The 15,462-nt window shown below is 41.4% G+C and overlaps 1 protein-coding gene across 1 annotated transcript in view; it reads left to right on the top strand.

Annotated features, from left to right (window-relative positions):
- The window catches only part of Ak9 (adenylate kinase 9), a 118,031-nt gene that overhangs the window by 57,280 nt on the left and 45,289 nt on the right, over nt 1-15,462 (top strand). Inside the window, exons 16-19 of the mRNA XM_051164063.1 lie at nt 2,710-2,866; nt 3,000-3,114; nt 7,264-7,340; nt 9,142-9,309. Coding sequence (XP_051020020.1) covers nt 2,710-2,866; nt 3,000-3,114; nt 7,264-7,340; nt 9,142-9,309 — 517 coding nt within the window. The remainder of the gene's footprint in view (nt 1-2,709; nt 2,867-2,999; nt 3,115-7,263; nt 7,341-9,141; nt 9,310-15,462) is intronic.

Raw genomic sequence — 15,462 nt, 5'->3', positions numbered from 1 at the left:
CAGCTCCCTGCCCCCAAGTCCCACAGCTCCCCTGGCCCCATAAAATGTAAGTTGAAATTTTAATAAAGAACAACAACAAAATATATATTCTCACCTATAAAACTGGCCCAAGTTTTTATTTAAGTAATCACCACTCTGGAAGCCATGGCAATAGAGCCATTTTTCTGGTGGAGCCAACGTGTTGGCTGGTGTCAGCTTGACACACAAAAACACAAGAGTTATCTGAAGGGAGAGAACCTCAACTGAGGAAATGCCTTCATAAGATCCAGTTGCCAAGCATTTTCTTAGTGATTGATGGGGGCGGGCTCCCCCGCCCCATTGTGGATAGTGTCATCCTGGGCTGGTGGTCCTGAGTTCTATAAGAAAACCGGCTGTGGTCTACAAAGCAAGTCTAGAATAGTCAAGGCTACACAGAGAAACCCTGGCTCAAAAAACAAAAAGCAAAACAAAACAAAACAAAACAAAAACAAAAACAAAAGAAAAAAAGAAAGAAAAGAAAAGAAATCAGGCTGAGCAAGCCATGGGGAGCAAGCCAGTAACCAGCCAAATAAACCCTTTCTTCCCCAACTTCCTTTTTGGTCATGGTGTTTCATTGCAGCAATAAAAACCCTAAGACAGCCAGAAAGGGAGTAAACTGGAACAGATGTTTTTGGAAGCAATTTGGCATCTTCTGGAAATAGAATCTAAGCAAATATATAAACTCTGGATAACTTTATATAAGGATGTTCATCACAATGTTATTCAAATAATCTAATGCATAAAGAAACATATCAGTGTTACACTGAAATTATAAGTCACATAAATACTAACTAGTGGGGGAAAGATTTCAACTTATTCACATGATAAAATACTATGAAGCCACTAGATTTTAAAAAGTTGAAAGCAGGACTGATGAGATAGTAAAAGCACTTACCATGCAGGCCTCCCTCCCTGTGGAGGGAGAGAACCAGCTCTGAAAGTTGTCCTCTGACTTCAAGACATGTGTCATGGTGTGTGCGCGTGCGTGCACACACATACACACACACACACACTCACAGACAATAATAGTAATTAATTATTAACATAATTAAATAATGATTTTTGTTTGTTTGTTTTTTGAGATAGGGTTTCTCTGTGTAGCCTCAGCTGTCCTAGACTCACTTTGTAGACCAGGCTGGCCTCAAACTCACAGTGATCCCCCTGCTTCTGCCTCCCGAGTGCTGGGATGAAAGGCATGCACCATCACACCTGGCTCGATTATTTTTGAAAATGAAAGTTAAAAACATTTAAAGTTGGGCTGAAGAGATGGCTCAGAGGTTAAGAGCATTGGCTGTTCCTCCAAAGGTCCTGAGTTCAATTCCCAGGAACCACATGGTGGCTCACAACCATCTATAATGAGATCTGGTGCCCTCTTCTGGCCTGTGGGTGTACATGCAGATAGAGCGCTCATATACATAAAATAAATAAATCTTTAAAAAAAATTAAAGTTGAAAAACAGGCATTCTAGATCACATCGTAATGTTATTTTCACTGTTATGTCTTTTAAACCTGGGCACTAATACTTTGGTTAATTGTCTCTATTTCTTCTTTACAACTTTCCTCTTGTTTCCAGATTCTCCTGTGTGACATCTTTCTAAGTTTTAATTATTTTTTTCATTTTCCTAAAAGTTTTTTTTTTCAGATAAAAAAAATTGTTTTAAGTACACCAATCCAGCTGGGCATGGTGGCGTATGTCTTTAATCCCAGCACTCGGGAAGCAGAGGCAGGCGGATCTCTTTGAGTTTGAGGCCAGCCTGGTCTACAAAGCAAGCCCAGGACAGTCAAGGCTACACAGAGAGACCCTGTCTCTAAATTAATTAATTAATTAATTAAAACAACACAACAACAACAACAAAACAAATTCTACACCAGCCCAAGGATTTTATTGGCCCTCTTTGATTGCTAAGATTCTGCGGCTGCCCGAGATCACAACTGCTTGTTTAAAGCCTTCAGGGTTGCTATAGTTCTGAGCCCATGTTACTCACTTCCATATCTGTGCTGAAACTATCAGAGGAGGGGAGCCAAATGGAGCTCCCTTAAGCACAGAGTTGCTTATTCAGCTCTGCTCCCTTGAGTAATTTCCCCCTTTTCACACTGAAGAGTGAAAGCAAAGGGGAGATCGAAAGAGACTGGCACCTGCACACATAGCTGGCAGAGGAGCTTGCTACTCAAAGGAGTCCGAGGACCGCTGCCCACAGAAGCAGGATAGAGATGCAGGTTTGAGCCCATGGCAGGACTTCTGAGTCCAGAGCACTCAGTGCTACAGGCTGATAGCAAAAGTGCACTGTTATAGGCTAGAGAGATGGATCAGAGATTAAGAGCATTGGCTGTTCTTCCAAAGGTCCTGAGTTCAATTCCCAGGAACCACATGGTGGGTCACAACCATCTATAATGAGATCTGGTGGCCCTCTTCTGGCCTGCTGGCTCACATGCAGGCAGAACACTGCGTACTTAATAAATAAATATTTTTAAGTGCACTGTTATGCTTAATAAAGGCTTTTGTTCCCTGCTTTTAAACTAGTAAAACTTGATTTTTATTACTTCATAGTTAAGCTTCTCTTAAAATTAAGTCACCCTTACTTTCAACTCCAAGTCAGGACCCAGAAAGTGTTTGTTGGAGTTTTACAAGATAGCACCCTCAGTCTGTGACTTGTCAACTCACCATGGTGCTGCCAATGTGTGTTTTCGCAGGCAACCAAAGATAACAAGGATAGGTTTGCTGGTGCCCCAAAATATGGAGGCTGGATTCTGAAGAACTGCCCTATGAATCGAGAACTGTGGTTGGCCTTCATTGAGAAGGGCATTGTGCCCGACTTGGTTGTCTCCTTAACAGATGCAGAAAGCAATGGTTGGTAACTATTTATTATGTAAATTTCAATGAAATGTCTATTGCCAACATTTAGCTTTGCTAAACCAAGGAATGAAGAACTCCCTGAGATGCAACTTCAAAATAATTTTTTTTCTCTTTGTCTGTATTTCAGGGAAATGTCTATTAAATAGAATGTATTTAAAATGTAAGGCTGAAATTGATGATAAGATTTTACTAAGATTGATGGATGAATTTCAAATCAAAAAGAAGGAAGAGGAAGCAATACAGTAAGCTGTGGGAGAGCCACAAAACGGGTTGAGCATTGACCATCCTTGTGTTTTCAGAGACTTCATTTTTATTTACATATATGTGTGTGTCACTTGTGTATGGGTGCTCAGTGAGGACAGAAGAGGGCACTGGATCCCTTGGAACTGAAGTTACAGGTAGGAGCCAGCCAACATGGGGACCAAACTCAGGTCCTTTGCAGGAGCAGCAAGCACTCTCAACCACTGAGCATCTCTGCAGCCCCCAGGGTGGACCTGAGCTTTTCATACCGTCTCACAGGCTGTGCTTATAAAAACCTCTCTAACGTCGGGAAGATTGTCTGTTAACTGGGCAGGATCTCACTTAGTTCCAAAAGAAACAGCAAGTGCATAAATCTCTACTCAGCTGCAAATAGCTCCACAGCTCATATCATGTAGTCTTCATTAGCCAACTGAGAAAAACAAGCATAGACATCTCACACACGCACACACACGCACATGCACACGCACACACACACACACACACACACACACAGAGGCAATAACACAACACAAAATAAAGAAAAATATGCCACACAGTGTAGCTAAAAGGAAAATCTGCCTTGCCTCCATGGAAGGGAAGAACTGGTTATTTACATCTTACAGGTTCAGCATGGAAGCTTTGTTCTTGGTTCTGGGTGTGATGAAGTGCTTTTAAAATTATGAGCAAGCCACCACAGCTGACCTTTAACAGACTGTGAAGTTCTTCAGGCTGAGAAACAAAAGGGGAAAGGGAAACGGGGGCCTAGCAACTCACTGTTCCTTCTTGCTGAAGTATGCTCTGCAAAAACCTGAATTTGGGCTGGGCAGTGGCTGTACATGCCTTTAGTCCTAGGACTTGGGAGGCAGAGGCCCATGGATCTCTGGGAACTCCAGGCCAGCCTTGTCTACTTATCGAGTTTGAGGACAGCCAGATCTAGATAGTAGAGAGACCCTGTCTTTAAAAGAAAGAAAGAGAGAGAGAGAGAAAGAAAGAAAGAAAGAAAGAAAGAAAGAAAGAAAGAAAGAGAAGAAATATTAAATCTTTCTATACCTCTTTGACCTGTTGGGTTGTATGGTATACCTGCAATACATTTTGTGTCATAACATGCAAAAAAACCCATTTCCTTTTAATGAAAACATATGAAAGGGCAGCACCAGTCTTAATCTGTAAGGGCATCCCCATGATAGCCATCACCTCCAACAATGTGCACTTACAGAATCAGCCTTTTCAGAACCCAAAGCAAAGGCCCATTGAAGTCCTGAATATGTATCAGTGGTATGATGCACAAATTTTACTTTCCCAAATTCTGCAAAGTGAAACACATCCACCTGCCAAAACTCATTTCTCTTGGTACCCTTAGGATTACTTCCAGCAGGTAATTGAACTAGATTATACCAAAAAAAAAAAAAAAAAAAAAAAAAAAAAAAAAAAAAAGAAGAAGAAGAAAGAAAGAAAGAAAGAAAAAGAAATATTTCTTTTACAATTTATTTGGCTTGTTGCCAAGTAATAGAAAATTTCTCTTTAAATCTTTGCTGTTAAAATGATGTACTTTTATGGAATTTTTAGATTTCTGGCACATTTCCTATTAATAATTAGTCAATCTCTTTATTTCTTTATGCCAATGGACCAGGAAATCCCATATCAGATTGAATATGGGTGATATATAATGAATGATTTCTGTTTTAATTGTCTGTTGCAATTGTGTAAATAATGATGTTAATTCTGAATTATCAGGAATATGTTCAGCAGTTTCTATATGTAACACAACCCTCTCTGCATATTGTGACTCAGTAATCATGTTGATAGTTTCAGAAAAATCTAATAAACCCATAAGAATTGCATATACCCCTGAATTTTGCACTGAAGGATATGGGCTTTAAAAAAATAACTTTACTTACATTTTCTGACTTACAACCTGCCATTCCTGATTTATTTACATTGGTATAAAATGTAGGAGCTTCAGAGGTTAGTGCCCCTTATACTATACAGGGGAGAATCTAATTAGTTCTTTTTATGAACTGGAGTCACTTGCTTTGGGGATATTTGTTGCTAATTTCTCCCAAATAATTGCTATAAGATTTTTTACAATTTTCATTAATTACCCATAATGAGGTAATTTCAGCATTAGAATAAGGTACTACAATTTCTCCTGGGTCTTTTCCCGATAACTGACAAAGTCTTATTCTTCCTTCTACAATTAGATCAGAAAACTTTTCAACGTAAGTATTTTTTATTTTTTTACTTAGTTTAGAAGATAATTCTAAAATACTGTCTTCTCTCTGCATCATAAGTCCAGGAAGGCATGAGGAAAAGGCAAAATGACTAGAATACAGTCAAGTTTGGGATCTGGCTAGTCCATGTTTGCCCTGCAATTTTTGCTCTACCTGAGTCAACTCTTTCTCTGCTTCAGCTGCTAATTGTATAGGACTGTTTAAGTTTCAATCAACTTGTAGAGTCTAAAACAACTCAACTCTTTTTTTTTTTCATTTTACATCATGATTGTATCCCCCTCCCTCATCTCTTCACAGTCCCACCCTTCCTCCCTCTTCCTCCTTACTCTCTCCCCTAGTCCTCAGAAAAGGGAGCCGTTCTCCCCTACCATCTGACCCCAATCTATCAAATCTCATCAGGACTACCTGCATCCTCTTATTCTGTGGCCTGTAAAGCTTTCTCACCAAGGGGAAGTGGTCAATGAGCAGACAACAGAGCCCATGTCAGAGACAGCCCCTGCTCCCCACTTTAGGGGACCCAACAGAAGCCAATAACAGGCCATAACCAGTTAATATCTCTCAGTGGTTTTTGAAAGTCATTAAGAGTTTATAACTGATCTCTTCTGAACTGTACCGTTTGTGGTTCACTCTTTTGTTAATTTAAATCGTTGATAGTTGATGGAATCAACTCTTTGTATGTTTTCAGGAGCAATCTGTAAACCACAAGTAGGTAAAATCTTGTTTGCTTCTTAAACATTCTCTCTAATGTATTCTCATCACAATCAACCAAAAAGATAGCATTTGAATAATGGTAAATTATGGATTGAGGAATTGTTTATGAGTTATTTCTAGCAGCTGTTGTACAAAATATTGACTTAGAGTTGGACTATTTAACATTCCTTGAGGAAGACCTTTTCACAGGTATCTTTTCACAGGCTAAACATTGTCACAAGTAGGTACAATAAAAGTGAAATTTTCTGTATCTTGTTCTTACAAGGAAATAGTAAAAAAAAAAAAAAAAAAAAAAAAAAAAGCAGCCTTTAAATAGATTATTATTATTGGCCATCCTTTTGGTAATAGAGAAAGTAAGGGATTACAGTCTGTCATGGACTGGAGGGGAGGTGTCTCCACACCACAGCGGCCTCCGGCAGGCAGAACCTCACGCTGAGGTTTACAAATCCATCTCTTCCCCACAGCACAACACCACAGCTGCAGGGCCAAATTTAAAATTTTTAATTATGTATATATGTGGAGGGTGATAGGTGTGCCTGTGAGTGCAGATAGCCTTGCAATCTAGAAGAGGGCTTTAAGTGCCTTGGAGCTGGAGTTACAGGTGGTTGTGGGCTGTGTTTGCTACTTGGGCTATCACCCAGAACTATGTAAAAACAGCAAGTGGTCTTAATTCCTGAGACATCTCTCTAGGCCCCAATTTTTTTTACTAAAAAGAAACATTATGTTTCCTATTCAAGGAGAAAAAAATCCTAGTGTAAATCTTATAAATCAAACTCTCACAGTGCTGCCATCCCAAAATGATTACTGTCTGTAATTTGATTAATTTTCTAGCTTTCTGGTTCTCATATATACTGTACAAAGTTAAAATTATATTGTAGATATAGTCTTATACACTACTCTTTTCACTTAACATTACTCATTGAGCCTAAGGGAAATGTTACAGGTCGTCCTCGTCCTGTCAGCTTTACTCTTTCCCTTGTTTTAGCAGGTTTCCTAACTGACAGCCATAGTCTCAGATACAACACTCACTGGCTTCTCACCAAAAGCTCCACAGTATTGGCTTCAAGCCCGAGCGGGATGAAGCTGCACGCTGTGAAATAAAAAGCCTAAGAGACTATTGGCAGCTGAGTCTCTGATGTTTGCCCTATAGTAAGAAGAGGTGTCTGATTTTTTTTTTCCGGAACTGAATTTTGAACCTTTTCATTTCAGAAAAGCCAAAGAAGAGGAACTGAGACTAGAAGAAGAAAAGCAAAGGCTGGTGGCCACCGAGGACAAGAAAAGAAAAGGCAGGCACCGATCAGCAACACTAGCAGCATGCTGCTTGTCTTGCTTTGTTACTGCTGCTTTCCTGTGGGTTATAAAGACATCTCCCAGTCTGCCCAGGGCCTGTGCCTGTGCCTCTTCTTCCCCAAAGCATTCCAATTCCCACAACAAATTAGGCCCTCCTGGGGATAATAGATCCACAGGATAAAGATTCCTAATCAGAAAGGGGTCGCGCCTAACACTCTTATTGCAAGGTCTGTAAAAGGAACTTTATTCTCCTGAGGTAACTGTCCTCTCTGAGGCTAACAGCCTCTGTCTGCTAACCTAGGCCTAGTCCTCCATACAATCTAATCTAGGCCCAGAATGTTTTCAGCCTCTGAGACTTATTGCTGAATAAACTCACCTTTTCTAGCTCTTTCTGAACTCTGGGCTGGCTGCTTCAACTCAGCTGTTCTGGCTCAAACTAATTCTAGCGATTCTCTTTTAATCCTCTGGCTCTTTCTGTGTCTACCTTGTTCTCTCTCTCTGCAGCCTATCTCCATGCAACTGTCCTGGTAAATCTCTCTTCTCTCTCTCTGTCTCTCTCTCTCTTTCTCAGCTTCTCTCTTAAGTCACCTCTCTCTCCTCTCTGTTTTCATAAGAGTTGGGAATATCCTATTGTCAAATCTTTCTCTGATTTGTCACTTTGTCTGCCTCTCAATTAAACATCACTTTCAAACATGGGTGCTTCCTTCTACAAACTGTCTTTACCTTCCTTGTTTGGGATTAAAGGTGTGTACTAAGGGCGTGTCTGCATTCCATCCAGATCACACAGACCCAGAAGCTCTTTGGATGTGATCAGAGCAGCCACGTTGCTGCATTAAAATTCCTCTATAAGGGCCCATGAGAACTTAGAGAAACAATTAAGCCATCTTCACAAACACATGAAAGATTGGGAAATGAGTTCTCTGAGATCCCTGCTGTCTCCCTCTGACATGGCCATCAACAGCCACATAAAGTTTGCAGTTATGGACTGGAGAGATGGCTCAGTGGTTAAGAGCACTGTTTATTCTCCTAGAGGTTCTGAGTTCAATTCCCAGCAACCACATGGTGGCTCACAACATCTGTGGTAGAATTTGATTCTCTCTTTCTGGTATCCATGAAAACAGAGCACTCATACACATAAAATAAATAAATAAATAAATCTTTTAAAGCTTGCAATTGTACTTTCTAAATGTACCACTACCTCAAAGGTTAACATGCTACACTACTCCTACAATGAGCTACAATAGATCTATTACCACATCTGTGCCAGATATGTAGCCAAGTAGGGAGTCTGCCCTGGTGCTGCCCAACAGAAACTCAGTGCAAACCACATGAGCAGCTTTTAATTTTCTACATATTTTAGGTTAAGGTTTTTATACTCACCCTTTGAAAATCATTATGTGTTTTGTACTGTCATGCATCTCACTTTAGACTGCTGCATGGGCTTGTCGCCACAGCTAGTGGCTGCCACAGTGATGATATGGACCTAAGCATTTCCTTACTCAGCAGGCATTGGGCTATTTCCGGTCTCCTGCTGTGATTTGGAACTGCTGTAAACATTACTTCTTTTGAACGAGCCCACCCTCTGGTTCTCCAACATTCTGCTAGAATGGCCGCCGTTCTTCACCACTCTCTGGCAGTAGACGTACTACAATGGTAGTTTGTCTACTTCCCCCGTTAGGCCACATAATGGGGGACTCTATCAGTCTCGTTCTTTATTTTATTCTCCATGCTTAACACTACCCAGGACTCACTTGCTGGCTTTAACCGAATAAGTCTATTCCTTGTGATTCATCGCAGAAGTTGAAGAGCACGATAACGAGGCTGAGGAGGAGGTTGAAGGTGAGGAGTTTGATGGCCGGGAAGAGTCTGAGGCTTCTGAAATACAAGAGTACACCAGAGGATCGCTGTTACCTGAGGAGTCCGAAGCATCTGAGGTCCCGGAAGTAGAGCAAGAATCTGAACCAGGTTAGACTTGACTGATGGCCCTGTGTGTGTGTGTGTGTGTATGTGTGTGTGTGTGTGTGTGTGTGTGTGTGTGTGTGTGTGTGTATCTGTGTGTGTGTGTGTGTGTGTGTGTGTGTGTGTGTGTGTGTGTGTGCGTGTGTGTGATGAGAGCTGGCTAAGGACACAAAGGCCATGCCCTAGAGAATCCTCAGTTCTGGAACCAGCATGTGGTCCACAGGACATTTTATCCAAAAAGCAAGACTGTATCTTTACATCATGCAATCCCATTTTATAGGCAAACACAAGAGTGTCTCACACCCATGGACTAACCGTAACTAGGCCGTTCTTACTTTGTACCCATACACGCTCAGATTTTTATTTCACTTCTTTATAAAAATCTCTTAGCTGGGCATGGTGGCGCACACCTTTAATCCCAGAGCTGGAGAGGCAGAGGCAGGCAGATCTCTGTAGGTTCCAGACCAACCTGGTCTACACACTGAGTTTCAGGACAGCCAGGACTACATAGAGTAATCTTTCCTTTAAAAGAAAGAAAGAGACAGAGAGAGAGAGAGGGATGGAGGGAAGGAAGAAAGAAAAAAGAAAAAAATGTTTAATTGGCACAGAGTAAGCACACATATTTGGGGGTATGCTATGATAATTTAGTTCATGTGTACAATGTGTAATTATCAAACCTTTAAAATAATTGTTATCCACAGTCCTGTTGTGTACATAAACCTTTATTTTCCTAATAAAGTATAGCAGGAGAGGAGACTACAAAAAAATAATAATTGTCATCTTTAGCATGACTAGTTAGCTAACATGAAAGTGACAGGAGTCAAGAAGGTTATGTTGAAGTTCCTTGGTGATTTATTATGTTTCTTTGAATATTCATCGCTGTTTTTATGAGTTGTGTGTCTGTGTATGCACACCCTTGTGCACGCGCATGCTCCGGCTTGTGAAGCCTGATCTGTGAACAAAAGTCCTGGGAGGAACCAAACCTTCTGCTGGATGAAGATAAAGCCCAGAGAATCTGGCTCTGACCAATCAAGTTTTCCTACAATCATTGATTTCTCATCATTAATTAGTCTTGCAGAAGGTTCTGCTTTTTCCAGGAATTCTCTGATGTCCACTCTGCTCTTTGTATAGCTAATGTGTCCTGTCACTCAGCTTTGCTTCAGACACCTCTATTTCCTGTTATTCATTATATATACAGACATAGATAGTATAATATACACATTTGCATATATTCTTTCCATCCAGCTGTTACGTATCTGGCTGCTTTGGGCATGTGTGCCATTTTTCTGCCTGCACTCACACCAGTGTAAAAGTTGGGTCACTGTTCTACGGTTCTGAGGCAACACTGTGGCCAAGGCAACACTTATCAATGTATATTCAAACTTCAAGTATGAACCATAAACCTCAAGTTGCTATTTTTATTTTGGAGTGAAGATTCAGTTTCAGCTAAAAAAAATTAACAGCAAACGGAATGGGTTTGCCTTAGAAAAGGAACGGGCGAGAATAAGGCTTTCAAGAAATTTTACCTTATTTTTTGGATGCTATTTTTATCTATTGTATATTAAGACTTTTTTGTTTTGTTTTTTTGTTTTTTTGTTTTGTTTTGTTTTGTTTTGCCACTGTACTGCAGAGTCATGGCAGACTTGAGACACTCTTAAGGACTAAGTTACTCTCTAGTGTGAGAGATGTCTTTCTATTCAACTCAAAGCCCTCCCCAAACTGGGGAGAGAGGGAAGAGTGAGAACCAGTTGTTTTCTCCAGCCCCTCCTACTCCCCCTGAAGCCCTTTGTCTGTTCACTGCCATCATGGACACGGCAAGCATCCATCCGTCCCTGGGCTGGTGGTGAGCTCTGAAGCCTTCTTCACAACTTGACTTAATTGTGTTTTCATCCTTTGGTTTTCCTAGTGGGTTCTCAAGACTTTAATAAAAAGTTTAAATTGAAGCTACTGGGGCCAGAGAGATGACTCAGCAGTTAAGAGCACTCACTGCTCTGACAGAGGATCTGGATGCGGCTTGCCGCACCCACACAGCAGCTCACAACTGTCCACAACTCCAATTCCAGTGTCTCTCCCCGTACTCTTTCCCCACCGTTCCTTCCCGCAACCTGGTCCTTAGTCTCATTCCTATCTTCCTCAATTCACTCACAAAATCTATTCTGCTTCCCCTTCCAAGGGAGACGCATATGTCCCCCCAACTCCAACCCCGTTACTTGGCCTCCCTAGGTCTGAGGGTTGTAGCATGATCATCATTTACCTAGCAGCTAATAGTCACTTCTAAGTGTGTGCATCATGTTTGTATTTCTGCGTCTGAGCTACCTCGCTTGAGATGATTTTTTTTTCTAATTTCATCCATTTGCACGCAGATTTCATATTTTTTTAACTGCTTAGTAATACTTCATTGTGTGAATGTACCATATTTTCTTTAGACATTCTTCCTCAGTTGAGGGACATCTAGATTAGTTTTGTTTTCTGGCTATTATGAATAAAGTCACTGTGTTTTAAACAAAAAGTTTTTGGTGTTTTGAGACAGGGTTTCTCTGTGTAGCCTTGGCTGTCCTGGAACTCACTCTGTAGACCAGGCTGGCCTCAAACTCACAGATATCTGCCTGTCTCTGCCTCCTGGAGTGCTGGGATCAAAGGCGTACGCCATCATGCCCGACTTAAAATAAATCTTTAAAATGAAAAAGAAATGTTTAAATTGAAGGCACTGTTGGTAGATTTACAACCCAAAGAGCTCACTGTTGTCATGACAACACCTCCTGGGTGCTGACGCTCAGCTCTGTCCACTGATCTGCTGTTTCCTGGCTCTTTCTCTTTCACCCTTTGTTGTTCTGTACAGTGATTTAGTGAAAGAAATGATACATTTTCCCCAACCCTCACACCACATGTGAATCTCAAGTCTTATTGCAATAAGTGTGCCATGGTCAGTGTTGCCTCCGGGGTGTCTAGAGAGCACTTCCTTGCTTTTGCCTAGCTTTGGTGCCTCCTGCAATCCTTAACTCTCAGCTGCATCACACCGATCTCCACCTCTGCCCTTACATTGCCTTCTTGTCGGTGTGTAGCTCTGTGTGTTATCCAAAGTTCTTATTTTAAAGGCTTCTGAACTACCTGCAGGTTTTTGATGTAACTAAATCGAAGATAAAGGCTAGGAGCATGCATGTGTCTTAGCTAGGGCTCTATTACTGTAAAGAGACCCCATGACCACACAACTCTTGCAAAAGGAAACATTTCATTGGGGCTGGCGTACGGTTTCAGAGGTTTAGTCCATCATCATCATCATGGCAAACAGCACGGTAGCAGGCAAGCAGATATGGTGCTGGAGAGGGAGCCAAGAATTTACATCTTGATCCCAAGGCAGCAGAGGGAGACTGGGTGCCACACTGGGCAGAGCTTGAGCATAGGAAATGTCAGAGCCCGCCTCCCCAGTGACACACTTCCTCCAACAAAATCACACCTACTCCAACAAGGCCACTCCCTATGGGGGAAGCACTCAAACACATGAGTCTATGGAGGCCATGCCTATTCAAACCACCATAGCATGTTAATGAACACTTCCTGATGATTCTTGTAAATGCTAACAATTAAGAATGTGGTATAGTTATTTTTATTAAACTGTGGGGGTTTTTTCCTCTGTTTCTCTCTTAACATGGTTATCACACAAATAATTGAGACTTTTATATTTGTTTACTAATAAGCTTCACAGCACAAGAACTGAGCAGTTGTTTCTCTAATCTTAACCCTCTACGCTAATTTAGCTTCCTCCCAGTGTGCATCCCAGCGATACTTGCACTTTGTAGCTTTCCTGCTCCAGCTCCTCTTCTGATGTTTCCTGAACCTCTCCCGTGGCTGAATCCCCTGGTTCAATCCCCCAGTTCCTCTTCTAACTCCTCCTCCCCTGGCTGGCAGGAAATCCAGCCTTATTCTCTCCCCTGCTCCGCAACTGGCTGTAAACTGCTTTAGTGGCATATCAGGAGACAATTGGGGAGCAGTGTTTGCACAACATTGCGACAGGAGATTCTTAGAACAAGGATTGCAACCAGATATGGGGGAGGGGTACAGAAATCGGCATGTAAATTACACAATAGCCTTATGCCTACAAGAGTAGTTGTATTAGGAGGAACACCTTTGAAGTTTTTAAAGATAAACGATCCCCTTATAGTACAGAAATGGATCATTATTGAGTCTGATCCTGAAATGTAAAAAATAGGATAACTTAGCTCTACTCTATTTCTGCAGTTCCTCATAAGTTAATGCTCTGAAGGGACTATGGAACGCCTCAGGTTTAAAAAATGTCTATTGAAGACCATGGCCAGGGCTTGAGAGGAGGCTCTGTGGGTTAAAGCACCCACCGTGTGTGTGAGTACCTGAGTTTGAATCTCGGGACCCACATGAAGTCAGAAGCTTGTTGTCTGTGCCCTGGGCTTTGTGGGAAGGTGGGAGGTAGGAACAGGAGAATTGCTGCAAGCTTGTGGGACATCCAACCTGGCACACACAGCAGTGAAGAGGACACACTATCCCAGACAAGATAGAAGGTGAAGACTGACACCAGGGATGTCCTCTGACTTCTATATGTATGCTGCATGACACAACCACACACAGAGAGAGAGAGAGAGAGAGAGAGAGAGAGAGAGAGAGAGAGAGAGAGAGACAGACAGACAGACAGACAGACACAGAGACACAGAGAGAGACAGAAACAAAGAGACACAGAGATACAGAGACAGAGACTATGGCCATAACTAATATTATCAATTCTGAACTGTGTTACAAAAGAATTCTGACATTCAGTCAATTTTGACTAAACATATGCTAACGTGGAAGCAGCATTCACACACAAAAAAGATGAAAAAATAACTTTGCTTCTGCCTACAAAAGGTCAGAAATATTTTATTCACATTCTGATAGATTTCCGTTCATTTTTTTTTCTAACCACGGTGTTTTTACTGTTTTGTTGTACCTGACTTAGCAGTTTACACTTCATTCAGAGAGAGCTGAATCTGTGGGCACTTAAGCCCTTCGTGCTGTTCATAGGAAACACACTTGTCAATAACTTCCTCTAGATCCCACTTGGAAAGGAAGTCAGCTTCTCAGCATGGCCGAATTTGCCTGCCATCCTTTGTAGACCACTAGACAGGACGCGAGTTCCTGCAGCTGAGAAGGTAGCTGAGGGGTACGGCTGGGGATTCCTCTGGGCTTGCTTCCCAAATACAGGTCCTCGGTCTTTGTCCAGCTCAGAAGGGTCTTCAATTATCATCTCGGGTTCCCCTTTTCAGGACCATGGTTTCTATTTTGTTGTGTTGTGTTGTGTTTTGTTTTGTTTTGTTTTCTTAGAGAATGAGCTCCCCAACCACATTTATTTTTTCACCCTGACAGTTTTTCTCTTTTCCTCTTTAGCCTCTAAAACTCGTTGTCCTGTGTATCACCACTATGTGTTCTCTCTCCTCCTTAAAGCTTCCTCATTCTGGTGTCCAGTTTCCATTTTCTTGCACTGCAGTCTGCTGTGTGTGGTCTGGTGCCGGGGACTGAACCCAGGATGCCATGCACTCTAGCAAACGAGCTTCATCCACAGCCCTTCCTTGCCCTGTTTTCATACTTAAAACTAGTTTTCTTGTGCTTAAACTAGCTTTTCGTTTAGACTGGCCTAGCTCCATGCCTTGCACCTCCTATCTCATCTTCCTGTGAGTGCCTTCCTGCAATCATACATCTTATAGAATTTACAAAGTGCTTACACAAGAAATCATTTAGAACAGTTAAGTCTTTCTCTGAGTCTTTGAGTTAATTCTCTCTTTGCCTTCATTGTAACATCTCTTGGGGGGGGGGGGGGGATGGTTATGGAAACCCTGCCAATTAACAACAGGCCGAGTAGAGTTTTCATGAGAGCCACCCTAATACATGTTACTTAAACTCCATTTCCTTATATCTTGTATTCTTAGTTATAGACCTGATATATGTATGTATATATACATGTACTACGTAGTATACATGTTTATGTGCAGCACCCAGGTCAAGTTGTAATATTTGTAGGTATTCACTTCATCTGGCTCCTCTTAGAGCATGACCAAATCCCCAGTGATTACAGTTTAGAGTCATTTGTGTATTCTCAATGATCTTCATTTGGTCATGATTTATAATGCTTTTATTAATTGAGCAATTTATAATTAG

This window comes from Acomys russatus, chromosome 21, assembly GCF_903995435.1.
Source record: "Acomys russatus chromosome 21, mAcoRus1.1, whole genome shotgun sequence".
Classification (NCBI taxonomy): Eukaryota; Metazoa; Chordata; class Mammalia; order Rodentia; family Muridae; genus Acomys; species Acomys russatus.
The sequence above is the reverse complement of the archived record's forward strand: the minus strand, read 5'-3'. Positions and strand labels throughout refer to the sequence as shown.